Below are 13,949 nucleotides of genomic sequence, written 5' to 3' on the forward strand. Positions count from 1 at the left end.
TAGTTTAAAAAAAGGACTTTACATTTTGAATTTGGGCTTGTACTGCCAAGTTGATGTCCTCCTGTTTGGTGTGTTTTTCCTTTACTAGTGAACTGAATATGTAGTTCAGATGATTGTTGGTAGGTGGGGCCAGCACTTGGCACAGCAGATTAAGTCATGGCTTCGGATGCCAGGTTCCCCTATCAGAGCCCCAGGGAAAGTAGAGAATAACGGCCCAAGTATTTGGCCCTCTGGTACCCATGTAGGAGACCCAGAAAAAGCTCCAGGCTCCTGGATTCAGCCTGGCACAGCCCTGGCCGTTGTGGCCATGTAGGGAGTGATCCAGCAGAGAAAAAATCCCTCTCTCTCTCTCTTCCCTTCTCCCTCTCTCTCTCTCTGCCTTTCAAATAAATCAAATGAATCTTTAAAAAAGGAAAGATTGTTGTTGGAATATGGAATAAGCATTGATTATTTTCTACTGTATAATGAGCTTGTTGTTACTGTATAGGAACATGGAATTATAAATACATGCTGATTGCAGATACTGTTATTTTAACATTTAGGGGTAATGTTAATATTTGTTATTTTCTTATCCAGGGAGCAGATCCTAAGAGTAAAAGAAGATGAGAATGTTCCATTTCTGCTGGTTGGTAACAAATCAGATTTAGAAGATAAAAGGCAGGTTTCCGTAGAAGAGGCAAAGAACCGAGCGGACCAGTGGAATGTTAACTACGTGGAAACATCTGCTAAAACGCGGGCTAATGTTGACAAGGTAAATGTGACTCCCTGCACCACTACATCATATTATAAATAGGTTGCTTTGCTGTACCTTGGCCCCATTTTGTCTGGAGAATCCCTGAGACTTTCAAGCAGAGATTTAATACATGTTACTTTTTATCATCCCAGGAAGCTCAAGTACAGCATGTGAGGAATTTCTTACTTCACCCTGTCTATAGTTTCCCAAGAGCCATCAGAACATGAGACACTGCAGCTAAATTTTCTTTTTTTTTCCTCCTTTTTTTTTTTTTTTTTTTTTTAAACACTGACGGCATTCCTGACCTGAATCTCTGCCTTTTTTTTTTTTTTTTTTTTTCTCATTCTAATGGGGCTGGGTAATTTAGGAAAAATTGTCTAAAGCCTTAAGAAGCCAGCACTGAATGTCCTCATCTCTGAATGATGCCTGCCCAGCCCCGTTTAAGTTGTCAAAAGTGAAGGTGCCTCCCAAGGTAAAGAAGCCCCCAGATAATAGGATTTTGAAATCTGTTATTACCATGGCAACCTGCACCCTCAGTCTTTGTATATCTCTGGTTGGAAAGGGAAATCCTCTGCCTGCCTGCCTTCCTTCCCACTTTGCTCAGTGGTCCTTCCCAGTGTGGAGCATCCTCACTGGGCACTGAGGCAGCTCTCAAAAGTAGGTCATGCTGCTGCCAAAAGTGGCCTCCAGTAGAGAGAGGCCACTGGCTTGAGGCAGTGCAAGGGCGTCATGGCTTCCAGCGGGGACCTCTCCAGACCTCACAGACTGTGGCCCTAGAGTTATGCCTCTCAGACACTGATGTGCAAAAGATTGCCTGTAAAGGTTGATGAACACATCCTTAAGCCTTACCCTGAGAGTTGATTCATTTGGTCTGGAATGAGACCGGAGAATTTACATTCCTAGCCAGGTCCCAGATGATACAGATGGTAAAGCAGTAGACCATACTGCCCTAGCTGGCCATAGTTTTAGTGGACTGATCTTGTCCCTATAAATCCCTGATCCAGAAGTGTCTGGTTTTCAAAAGAGAGGGTTGTTTGTTTTTTTTTTTTTTTTCCTGTTCTTTTGCTGTTGGTCCTAAGGTAGGCATTGTGTCATAATTGATTAATTTTTTTTTAATCACATGGTCAGATTCCTCTCGGTCCAAGGTATCTGTACAAAATGAGTACTGAGGATGTGAGGGTGATCTGGCTGCGACATCTGTCACCCCACTGATCACCAGGGTTTATTCGGCTGATGTGGCTGGCTAGGCAGGTGTCCCCTTCCTCCCTCACCGCTCCATGTGCGTCCCTCCTGAAGCTGCATGCTCGGTCGAAGAGGACGACCTTACCCGCGAGAGGAGGATGGGTCCTCTGTCAAGGGTATACGAGTAGCTTCACTCCCCTGCTGGAACCTCGAAACTAGCTCTCAAAATGAGTACTGAAAGATTTCTATTCAGTATACTGTACTAGTTTTCTCCAAGGTTAGATCAAATAGTTTTTAATGAAAATATATTTTAAAATTCAGTATGTTAGGGGTTTTAAAAGGCAACATTGAACATTATCATTGCATGTATATAGTTTCCTCTTAATTGATGTCTGGAGCAGGTTGTAGAATGAATGGAGAAGAGAGTCAAAGATTAACAGTCCAAGGAGTAAAGCTGGTCATCTGCTGGTATCAGAGGCCCTGGGGAATATGCTGGTATGCATTTCCAGAGCTCTTACAGGACAGTAGGAAGACGACCAGCAACACAGTTGCCAGATAGGAGCAGGCATGTCACAGAGGGAGATGTAAATGGCTTTTAAATTGGAAAAAAGGTTCAGTCTCATAAAAAGGGAAATAGCATTTTTAAATGAAATGGCATACTTTTTTTTTTTTTTTTTAACCTGGCACATGGATAAAAGCAGAGGCTGTTAATATACCATTGACAAAAGTACAGAAAAACAGGAGCTTCTAATATGCTGGTGGGAGGACAATTTGGTGATCTCAAAATTAGGACATGACAGTTCAGGTTGTTAAAATGTATTACACAGAAAAAAATCATACAGATGAATGCATAATTTGGTGGTCCTCATTGAAGCAGTATTTGTAGAAACAAAAGACTAGAAATATGCAAGTGTTCAATAATGAACTGGTTTAAGCTGTGGTGGGGCCCATATGTGGAGATCTTAAATAGTCTTTTGGATTTCTGTATTGGAACTTCTCATCATGTGCATGCATCGATTTTTTTTTTTTTTTTTTTTAGAAGAGAAGGAAAAGTATGGGCTGTTTCTGTTACTGTGGCTGCAACAAAATACATCCAAACAACTTTCTGGGAAAAATAGACATTTATTCTGCTTACAGATTCTTGTCCTCGCCAAGAATTTGGCCAGGACACAGTGGAGAGAGAGGGCTTGTCTCTGCTGCACACTGTCCGATGCCTCAGCTGAAAGGCTTCACGCCTGAGCACTTGGAAGTATCTAAACTTAGGTTCTGCAGGCTTGTTCACACATGTCTGGCTCAGCCGGCTGATGCTGGCTGTTGTCCAGGGATGCCTCAGTTCCTATCCATGTAGGCTCCTCCATGTGGCTTTTCCTCGTGTGCTAGTTTAGGCTTGCTCATAGCATAGTGGCAGCATTCCAAAGGCAAGTGTGACAAGAGACTAAGAACTGGTGAAACCATCCCTCCTTTTCTTTTTCTTATTTTGAAAGATTTATTTATTTGGGAAGTAGAGTTACAGATAGAGAGAGGGAGAAACAGAGAGAAAGGTCTTCCATCTGCTGGTTCACTCTCCAGATGGCTGCAATGGCTGGAGCTGGGCCGATTCAAAGCCAGGATCCAGGAACCCCCTCCAAATCTCCCACGTGGGTGCAGGGGCCCAAGCACTTGGACCATCCTCCACCACTCTCCTAGGCCACAAGAAGAGACCTGGATTGAAAGAGAAGCTGTCGGGACATGAACTGGTACCTGTCTGGGATGCTGGTGCCGCAGGCAGAGGCTCAGCCTGCTGTGCCACACCACCGGCCCCCTGTCCTTCCTCTTCTGACCTGGCCTCCAAAGTTAGCAGCATTATTTCAGCCTGATGGTATTGACCGAGGCAGTCACAAAGTCCCACATGGATTCAGGAGGGAGGGGATAGACTCTGCCTCCTGCTAAAGCATGAAGAGATACTGGAAAAGCACCTAGGAAGTATTGCTGTGGCCAGTTTTAGAAGACAGGGTCTTCAACTTGTGGTCATTTCCCCAAAACTGAATTAATTGTATTAAACAAGGCTACTTATAAATTCATATTGAAAACTACTGTTTCATGTACTGCTACATCCTGCAGAGTTGCCACACCATAAAGCACTTCAGTGGCTAGAGTACCTTGCAACGACTCTAGAATTTCCAGAATCAGGTTGTATTTGGGAGTGTGTGTTGGGGGGGGGGGAGTTGTTTTGCTAAGGAAATAATTCAGTATTTACTACCCACATGGCCATAATGGCCAGGGCTGAGCCAGCTAAATATCCAGTTCTCCCATGTGGGTGGCAGGGGCCCAAGCACTTGGGCCATCTTCTGCTGCTTTCCCCAGGCCATTTGAAGTGGAGCGCCGGGACTCAAACCTTCACCCACATAGGATGCTGTTGTCATAGGTGGCAACTTTACCTGTTGTGCTACAGCTCCAGCCCCCAATAACTTTATTTTTATTTCTTGTAATATATTTTTCTAAAAAAATATTTATTTATTTGAAAGGCAGAGTTAGAGGCAAAGGCAGAGGCAGAGAGGGGGAGAGAGAGGTCTTCCATCCGCTAGCTCACCCCCAAAATGGCCACAATGGCTGAAACTGAGCCAGTCCGAAGCCAGGAGCTGCTTCTTTTTTTATTTTTATTTTAAAGATTTATTTATTTATTTGAAAGTTAGAGTTACACACACACACAGAGAGAGAGAGAGAGAGGTCTTCCATCCACTGGTTCACTCCCCAGTTGGCCACAATGGCCAGAGCTGCACTGATCCAAAGCCAGGAGCTTCCCACATGGGTGCAGGGGTCCAAGGGCTTGGGCCTTCTTCTGCTGCTTTCCCTGGCCATAGCAGAGAGCTGGGTCAGAAGTAGAGCAGCCAGGACTCAAACCATCCCATATGGGATGCTGGTACTGCAGGTGGTGGCTTTACCTACTACGCCAAGTGCCGCCGATAATATCTTACCTTCTTATTATGTTGGTTTTTGTAGTAGATCATAATCCATTTGAAAACCTGTTAGGTTATATGATGAACTAGAAGTTGCTAAGTACTCATAATGAAGGAATCTAAGTAATGGCGAGGATTTAGATTTGAGATAATGGCTGTTCTTTTTTAAAGAGGTGTTAGTCATTTCTGATAACTTACTTTATAATATAGGGTTTTTTTTTTTTAACTGTAAGTATTCTAGGCTCAGACTTATAAGGCTGTATGTAGGTTTGTTTCTCACCTTTTTTTTTTTTTTTTTAGATTTATTTATTTATTTGAAAGGCAGAGTTACACGGAGAAGGGGTGGGGGGAGAGAGCGTGCAACAGAGGGAGGATCTTGTATCCGCTGGTTCATTCCCTAAATGGCCATAGTGGCCAGGGCTGGACCAGACCGAAGCCAGGAGCTTTATCCAGTCTCTCATGTGGGTGCAGGGGCCCAAGGACTTGGGCCATCTTTCCACTGCTTTCCCAGGCTGGTTAGCAGGGAGCTGGATCAGAAGTGGAGCAGCTGGGACTCGAAACAGCACCCATATGGGATCCTGGCACAGTGGGTAGGCACTTTTCCTACCGTGCCACAGCACTGGCCCCATGTTATCTTGTTAAATTTTAATTCATGTGAGAAGAGGAGGGATTTCCTGAGATCTCTTACCTAAAATTATAAAAGTCAAATTTTGAACATACTGGATTGCCCTAAATTGAGAAAAGAGAAAGGGAGGGAGGAGAGATGTGATTTGGAAGAGTTAAAAGATGTTGGAAGAAACCTGTGCTTTGGGGATTATCATTTGTGTGAGTTCATCAAAACCAGTTCTTTATTCCTGGCCTTAGTTACTCATTTCCTTCCACTTGGCAGCTGAAACAGGACTTCCTTTAGCTCTAATTCATTAAATGAGTTGATGGAGACTTGCAAAGTTTCCCACTGTGTTGCTAGTTAAAATGACCTTGTTGTTTTCTAATAGAATTTTGGAAGCTTATTGCAGAGGCTCACCTAAAATTAGAAATTAAGCCTGCTGATAATATCCTTCTCGTAGTGCTCTACCTGCATGAGAAAGCACTGCTTGGGAGTGCTCTAATAATTACATCAAGTTAGCACAGAGAGGTCCTGCACCAGCTAGTCCCCTGTAAGCTTGAACAGAACCCTCCCAAAATCCATCTGGGGAAGTAGGGGTACAGCAGGCATGGATTTGATGCCATTGTGTTTCAATCTGTTGCTTTCTTTTGTGTCTATTTAATGCTGTGTTTCCTGTCTTTAACCATCCATGCCATTTTGTGTATTTGATTCAGCCCAGTAGTCTCTGATGGCTTTCTGGTCTCTGATTTAAATTTTATATTCTTGTTCCAGACCAAGGATCAACCATTCATCTGAGGAACCCTGGTTCCGTGTATCTTTTACACTGAAAATCTTGGTTCCTCTATGTTGACAAAACGATTTATTAGCATTATCCTGCAGTATATATAAAATAATTCCAAAAGAGCATTATCACTGTCACTGACAAATAAGCTATAAAGTAAAGTTTAAGATTTGGATTTTTTTGTTTTTTATTTGTTGGAGTTTTGTTTTTATTTTTATCTTTAGCATCTATTCTGAGATAGCCATTCCATATGCTGTTATAAAAACCCTTGGAATAATTCTTTCCTCTGCATTAGTTTGTCTCCAACTTGGCATATAGTTAGTCTTACTTGTTTTAATTCAATTTTCAATTTTTATTGGTTACTTTATTTTACTTGAATGTGTAAAATATTTGTTTCCAAAGTAGAAATTATGTGACAAGGTCTATTCAGAGATGTCCCACTATTCCCTCTACCCTTTACCTTTCCTCCTAAAATTGAAAATAAAAGTGGTTATTATTGTTTGGTTTATAATTTCAATGTTCCTTTTTCTTTTAAAGATGTATTTTGTTTGTTTGAAAGGCAGAATGACACAGAGAGACAGGTGATGTGAGAGAGAGAGGTGGGGGGTATCCACCTGCTAGTTCACTCCAAATGACAGGAGCTGGACAAGGATGAAGCCAGGAAGCTGAAACTCCATCTAGATCTCCCACATGGGCAGTGGGGGCTCAAGCACTTGGGCCATCATCAGCTGCTTTCCCAGGGGCATTAGCAAGGAACTGGATCGGAACTGGATCAGAATGGAGTACAGGAACAGCCTGTACTCAAACCAGCACTCTGATGTGGCATGCCAGCCTTGTAGGTGATAGCTTAACCCACTATGCCACAACTCTGTTCCCCATTTTTTCTTTTTTGCAAATGCAGGCAAACAGATATCCTCCCCCCACCCCCCCCAGGTAACTTTACAGGTATACTGTTCTCACCTTGCCTTTTTCAGATAAAGTTGCCATTCATGAATTATAAGCATCTTAAGAAAGGCAAATTGTTCTTTATATACATTCATTTGTTCACATACATTTATTATTTATTCTGTAGTGAAAGCCAGAATGTAGAAATGTGGGAGGCTGGTGCTGTGGTGCAGTGAGTTAAAGCCCTGGCCTGCAACAGTGGCATCCCATATGGGTACCAGTTCAAGTCCTGGCTGCTTCACTTCCAATCCTACTCCCTCCTTATACTCCTGGGAAAGCAGCAGAGGATGGTCCAAGAGTTTGGGCCTCTGCACCCACATGGGAAACCCAAAAGAAGCTCCTGGCTCCTGGCTTCAGATTGGCTCATCTCCAACCACTGGAGCCATTTGGGGAGTGGACCAGCAGATGGAAGACCTCTTTCTCTACATATCTCTACCTTTCTCTGTAACTCTTTCAGATAAATAAAATGTCTTTTTAAAAAAAATGTGTGGACCCTAAGATTCATTGATTTATCCTACTCTACATATTCATAATGTCTATGTATAATATGAGTCTGTATCCTTCCAAGCCCTCCTAAAATTTAACTTTTGAATTTTCATACTAGTGATTTTTTAGTTACTATGGTAATATTTCTTATTATTTGCTAATAACCAGACATCAACCAAAAATTGATACATTCTCAAATCTGATGTAACAAAGTTCTTTTCTCATATCTGATATCAGTATGATAAAGTACCTGCTTTCTTCCTCAGCTCCATTTTTAGAAAAGTTATTGAATATAATTTTTATTAAGTATGAATTATATTAAGTTACTATTAATAAAGTGCATTTATTGATTATAGCATCCTTCAGTGTAATAATCAGTTGAGTTTTATCACTAAAGATATCATCACTTGGTAGCACTTCTTTCATTTTTTTCTCCCCAGAAACCTTTTATTGAAGGAATACAGACTTCATGCTTTTTACAAATACAACTTTAGGAATATAGCGATTCTTCCCACCATATCCTCCCTACCCACACTCCCACCCCTCTTCCTCTTCCATCTCCTATTCCCATTCTTATTTTTTTACTAAGATCTATTTTCAATTGACTTTGTATAAAGTCATATGATTAACTCTATACAGAGTAAAGAGTTCAGCAAATTGTATGGAAAAAAAAATCTTCCTCAACAGTTGAGACAAGAGATGTTCAAAGTCATTGCATATTGAAGTGTTAATTTCAATTCTATAGATTACCTTTCAGATGCTCTGTTAATTATCACAGGGAGAACATATGGTATTTGTCCTTTTGGGACTGGCTTATTTCACTAAGTATGATGTTTTCCAGTTTCGTCCATATTGTTGGAAATGACAGGATTTCTTTCTTTCTTTTATGTTTGTACTGCTGTGTAGTATTCTATGGTGTACATATCCCATAATTTCTTTATCCAGTCTTCAGTTGCAAGGCATTTGGGTTGATTGCATATCTTAGTATTGTGAATTGAGCTGCAGTAAACATGGAGGTACAGATAACCCTTTCATATGCTGATTTCATTTTGTTTGGGTCAATTTCCAGGAGTGGGATGGCTGGTACATATGGTAGGTTTATATTTAGATTTCTGAGGTATCTTCATGCTGCCTTCTACAGTGGCTGTACCAGTTTAAATTCCCACCAACAGTGGATTAGGGTACCTTTTTCCCCACATCCAGAATTTTTTTATTTCTGTATGAAAGCCATTCTAACTGGGGTGAGATAAAACTTCATTGTGGTTTTGATTTGCATTTGCCTGGTAGCTAGTGATACTGAGCATTTTTTCATGTGTTTACTGGCCATTTGGATTTCTTCTTTTGAAAAATGCCTGTTTAAGTACTTTGCCCATTTCTTAACTTCTTTGTTTGTTTTGTTGAATTTCTTGATTTCTTTATATATATATTCTGGTTATTAATCCTTCATCAGTTGCATAGTTTGCAAATAATTTCTCCCATTCTGTTGGTTGCCTCTTCACTTTTCTGAGTTTTTCTTTTGTAGTGCAGAAGCTTCTCAATTTGATGTAATCCTATTTGTTAATTTTGGTTTTGATTCCATGTGCCTCTGGGATCTTTTCCAAGAACTCTTTGCCTATGCCAGTGTCTTGCAGGGTTTCCCCAATGTTCTCTAGTAATTTGAAGGTAAAAGGTCATAGGTCTTTAATCCATTTTGAGTGTATTTTTGTGTAAGGTGTAAGGTAGAGGTCTTGCTTCATACTTCTGCAAAGTGGAAATCCCAGCACCATTTGTTGAAGAGACTGTCCTTGCTCCAGGGATTGGTTTTAGCTCCTTGGTCAAATATAAGTTGGTTGTAGATGCATGGATTGATTTCTGGTGTTTCTACTCTGTTCCATTGGTCTATCCATCTGCTTTTATACCAATACCAGGCTGTTTTGATTATAATTACCATGTAGTATGTCTTGAAATCTAGTATTGTGTTGCCTCTGGCTTTGTTTTTGTTGTATAAGATTGCTTTAGCTATTTGGGGTCTCCTTTGTTTCCATATAAATTTCAGCATTGTTTTTTCTATATCTGAGAAGAATGTCCTTGGTATTTTGATTGGTATTGCATTGAATCTGTAAATTGCTTTTGGTAGTGTGGACATTTTGATATTGATTCTTCCAATCCATGAACATGGAAGATTTTTCCTTCTTTGTGTGTCTTCTTCTATTTCTTTTTTTAATGTTTTGTAATTCTCATTGTGGAGATCTTTGACATCCTTGGGTAAATGTATTCCAAGGTATTTGATATATATATATTTTTTTTTTTTTGTAGCTTTAGTGAATGGGATTGATCTTAGAGGTTCTTTCCCAGCTGTGGCATTGTATGTGTATACAAAGGGTGTTGATTTTTGTGTGTTGCCACTTTAGCAAACTCTTCTATGAATTCCACTAGTTTCTTAGTGGAGTCTCTTTATAAAATCATGTCATCTGCAAATAGGGATAGTTTGACTTCCTCCTTCCCAATTTGTATCTTTTTGATTTCTTTTTCTTGCCTAATGGCTCTGGCTAAAACTTCCAGGACTGTATTAAATAGCAGTGGTTAGAGTGGGTATCCTTCTCTAGTTGCAGATCCCAGCGGGAATGCTTACAGCATTTCCCTGTTCAATAGAAAGCTGGCCATGGGTTTGTCATAAATTGCCTTGATTGTGTTGAAGAATATTCCTTCTGTACCCAATTTGCTTAAAGTTTTCATCATGAAAGGATGTTGAATTTTATCAAATGCTTCTCTGCATGAGATAATCATATGGTTTTTGTTCTTTGTTAATGTGATGTGTCACACTTATTGATTTGCGAATGTTGAGCCATCCCTGCATACCAGGGATAAATCCCACTTGGTCCCAGTGGGTGGTCTTTCTGATGTGTTGTTGGATTCATTTGGCTAGTATTTTGTTGATTTTTGCATCTATGTTAATTAGGGAAATTGGTCTATAGTTCTCTTTATTATATCTTTTTCAGGTTTAGGAATTAAGGTGATGCTGACTTCATAGAAGGAGTTTGGGAGGATTTCCTCCCTTTCAGTTATTTTGAATAGCTTGAGAAGAATTGGAGTTAGTTCTTTAAATGTTGTTAGAATTTAGCAGTGAAGTCATCCAGTCCTGGGCTTTTCTTTGCTGGGATGGTCTTTATTACTGATTTAATTTCCATCTTGGTTATTGGTCTATTTAGATTTTCTGTGTCTTCATGGCTCAGTTTAAGTAGGTTGTATGTGTCCAAGAATCTATCCATATCTTCTAGGTTTCCCAGTTTGTTGGCATACAGCTCTTTGTAGTAATTTCTGATAATTCTTTTTATGTCTATAGTGTTTGTTGTTACATTTCCTGTTTCATCTCTGATTTTATTGATTTGTGTCTTCTTTCTTTTTAGTTATTTGGGTCAGTGGTGTATCGGTTTTGCTTAGTTTTTCAAAAAACTTTTTTTTTTTTTTTGACAGGCAGAGTGGAGAGTGAGAGAGAGAGACAGAGAGAGAAAGGTCTTCCTTTTTGCCGTTGGTTCACCCTCCAATGGCCGCTGCGGCCGACGCATCTTGCTGATCCGAAGCCAGGAGCCAGGTGCTTCTCCTGGTCTCCCATGCAGGTGCAGGGCCCAAGCACTTGGGCCATCCTTCACTGCCTTCCCGGGCCATAGCAGAGAGCTGGCCTGGAAGAGGGGCAACCGGGATAGAATCTGGCGCCCCAACCGGGACTAGAACCCGGTGTGCCGGTGCTGCAAGGTGGAGGATTAGCCTGTTAAGCCACGGCGCCGGCCCAAAAAACTTTTCATTTTGCTGATCTTTTGTATTGTAACTTTGATTTCGATTTTATTGATTTCTTCTCTAGTTTTTTTTTTTTTTTTTTTTTTTTGACAGGCAGAGTGGACACAGAGAGAGAGAAAGGTCTTCCTTTTACCGTTGGTTCACCCTCTAATGGCCGCTGCGGCCGGCGCACCGCATTGATCCGAAGCCAGGAACCAGGTGCTTCTCCTGGTCTCCCATGCGGGTGCAGGACCCAAGCACTTGGGCCATCCTCCACTGCACTCCCGGCCCACAGCAGAGAGCTGGCCTGGAAGAGGGGCAACCAGGACAGAATCCGGCTCCCTGACCAGGACTAGAACCCAGGGTGCCGGCGCCGCAGGTGGAGGATTAGCCTATTGAGCCACGGCGCCAGCTTCTTCTCTAGTTTTAATTATTTCTTTTTTCCTACTAGCTTTGGGTTTGGTTTGTTATTTTTTCTAGTTGCTTGAAATGCATTGATAGCTCATTTATTTGGTGCTTTTCCATTTTCTTGGTGTAGGTACTATTTGCCATAAAGTTTCTTCAACACTGTGTTTCTCTTGTACATATTTTAGAATCTTTTCTTTATGTTTTACTGTGGAGAGTTTGAATACAATGTGTTGTAGTGAAGGTCTTTTCTGGTCATGTCTATTAGGAGTTCTGTGTGCTTCTTGTACTTGGACGTCCCTTTCTTTATCCAAATTAGGGAAGTTTTCAGTAATTATTTTGCCAAAAAGGCTTTCTAATCCATTCTCTCTTTGCTCACTTTCTGGAACTCCTGAGACTCCTATGTTGGGTCATTTGATACTATCCCCATAAATCTTCAACACTGTTTTTTAGTTTTCTTATTTCTTCTTTCTTTCTTTCTTTCTTTCTTTCTTTCTTTCTTTCTTTCTTTCTTTCTTTCTTTCTTTTTTTGAAGATTTATTTATTTGAAAGGCAAAGTTACAGAGAGGCAGAGAGAAAGAGAGAGAGAGAGAGAGAGAGAGAAAGTCTTCCATTCACTCCCCAGATGGCTGCAACGGCCAGAACTGGGCCAGTCCAAAGCCAGGAGCCAGGAGGTTCTTCCAGGTCTCCCTTATGGGTGCAGGGCCCAAGGACATGGGCCATCTTCCACTGCTTTCCCAGGCCATAGCAGAGATCTGATCAGAAGTGGAGCAGCCAGGTCTCAAACTGGCCCCAAGTGATTTGTCTTCTAACTTGGATATTTTTCTTTTGCCTCACAGAATCTGTTAAGGCTTTCTAGCCACGTTTTTTATTTGTTCTATTGAATTCTTCACTTCCAGGATTTCATTTTTATTTCTCTTTAAAACCCCAATTTTTGTGGGAAAAATTTTCATTTATGTACAGGTATCTTTAGTTCATGAATTTGCCTCTGATTACTTCTAAATAATCCCATGATCAGTTTTTTAATTCCGTCAGGCTCTTCATCTACACATTCTACAATTGAAGTTGATGTTCTTCTGGGGGCATCATGTTGTCTTCCTTGTTCCTTGAATTGCTATGTTTATTATTAGGCATTTGTAGAGATTAACTGTTGTGTTTTGGTTTTTTTTTGTTCATTTGTTTTTTAGTTTTTTTTCCCTGTGATGGCTTTTATCTTTGGAGCATGCCTCTGTGACTTAGTACAATGTCTACTTTTTCAGTGAATATGGTGGGTGTGGCCAGGGAGCTCTGTTCAGTGCTCCAGGGTGAAGGGAGTGCCCGAGGTGACACCCAGGTTGGGCATGGTAATTTTTTTTTTTTTTTTTAATCAGAAGGGAGGTTTGCTTTGCTCTGTTGGCATAGTCTCACACTCACCTCCCCTCCTTAAAGGAGACCAGTGCATGGGCGCTAGCCCCAGTGGGTACAGTGTTCATCTGTGCTGCCACAAGAACCACACAAAGGATCTGTGCAGTCCTCATTGTAAACATGGATCCCACAGGAATGACACTCACCAGGGAATCAGGGAGCCCTGAGTGTGTGGAGCCACCACTGTCCAAAGTCCCAGCCACACCCTGAGCCCACCCATCCAGCCAAGTGTGTTTTTTTTTTGTTTGTTTGTTTGACAGGCAGAGTGGACAGTGAGAGAGAGAGAGAGACAGAGAGGAAGGTCTTCCTTTTTGCGGCCAGCGCAATGCGCCGATCCGAAGGCAGGAGCCAGGTGCTTATCCTGGTCTCCCATGGGGTGCAGGGCCCAAGCACCTGGGCCGTCCTCCACTGCACTCCCTGGCCACAGTAGAGAGCTGGCCTGGAAGAGAGGCAACTGGGACAGAATCTGGCGCCCCAACCGGGACTAGAACCCGGTGTGCCGGCGCCGCAAGGCGGAGGATTAGCCTATTGAGCCGCGGCGCCGGCCCCAGCCACAGTGTTTTCACAGTCCTGATACACAGGCCTATAGTCGCAAGCTCCTAGCCCCGTGTCAATTCTCCCAGCAGTTGCTGGGCTCGGATATGAGTAGGCACAGCTGTTGCATATGTCCACAATGGCACCTGCCCTCTCTCAGCTAGTTACAGGATGCTGGTGCTG

General features: G+C 41.7%; 1 protein-coding gene across 2 annotated transcripts in view; it reads left to right on the forward strand.

Annotated features, from left to right (window-relative positions):
- Nucleotides 1-13,949, forward strand: part of RALA (RAS like proto-oncogene A) — a 70,603-nt gene that overhangs the window by 54,035 nt on the left and 2,619 nt on the right. For both annotated transcript variants that reach the window (XM_062178981.1, XM_062178980.1), the window contains one exon: nt 577-751. In XM_062178981.1, coding sequence (XP_062034965.1) covers nt 577-751 — 175 coding nt within the window. The remainder of the gene's footprint in view (nt 1-576; nt 752-13,949) is intronic.

This window comes from Lepus europaeus, chromosome 20 (genome assembly GCF_033115175.1).
Source record: "Lepus europaeus isolate LE1 chromosome 20, mLepTim1.pri, whole genome shotgun sequence".
NCBI lineage: Eukaryota > Metazoa > Chordata > Mammalia > Lagomorpha > Leporidae > Lepus > Lepus europaeus.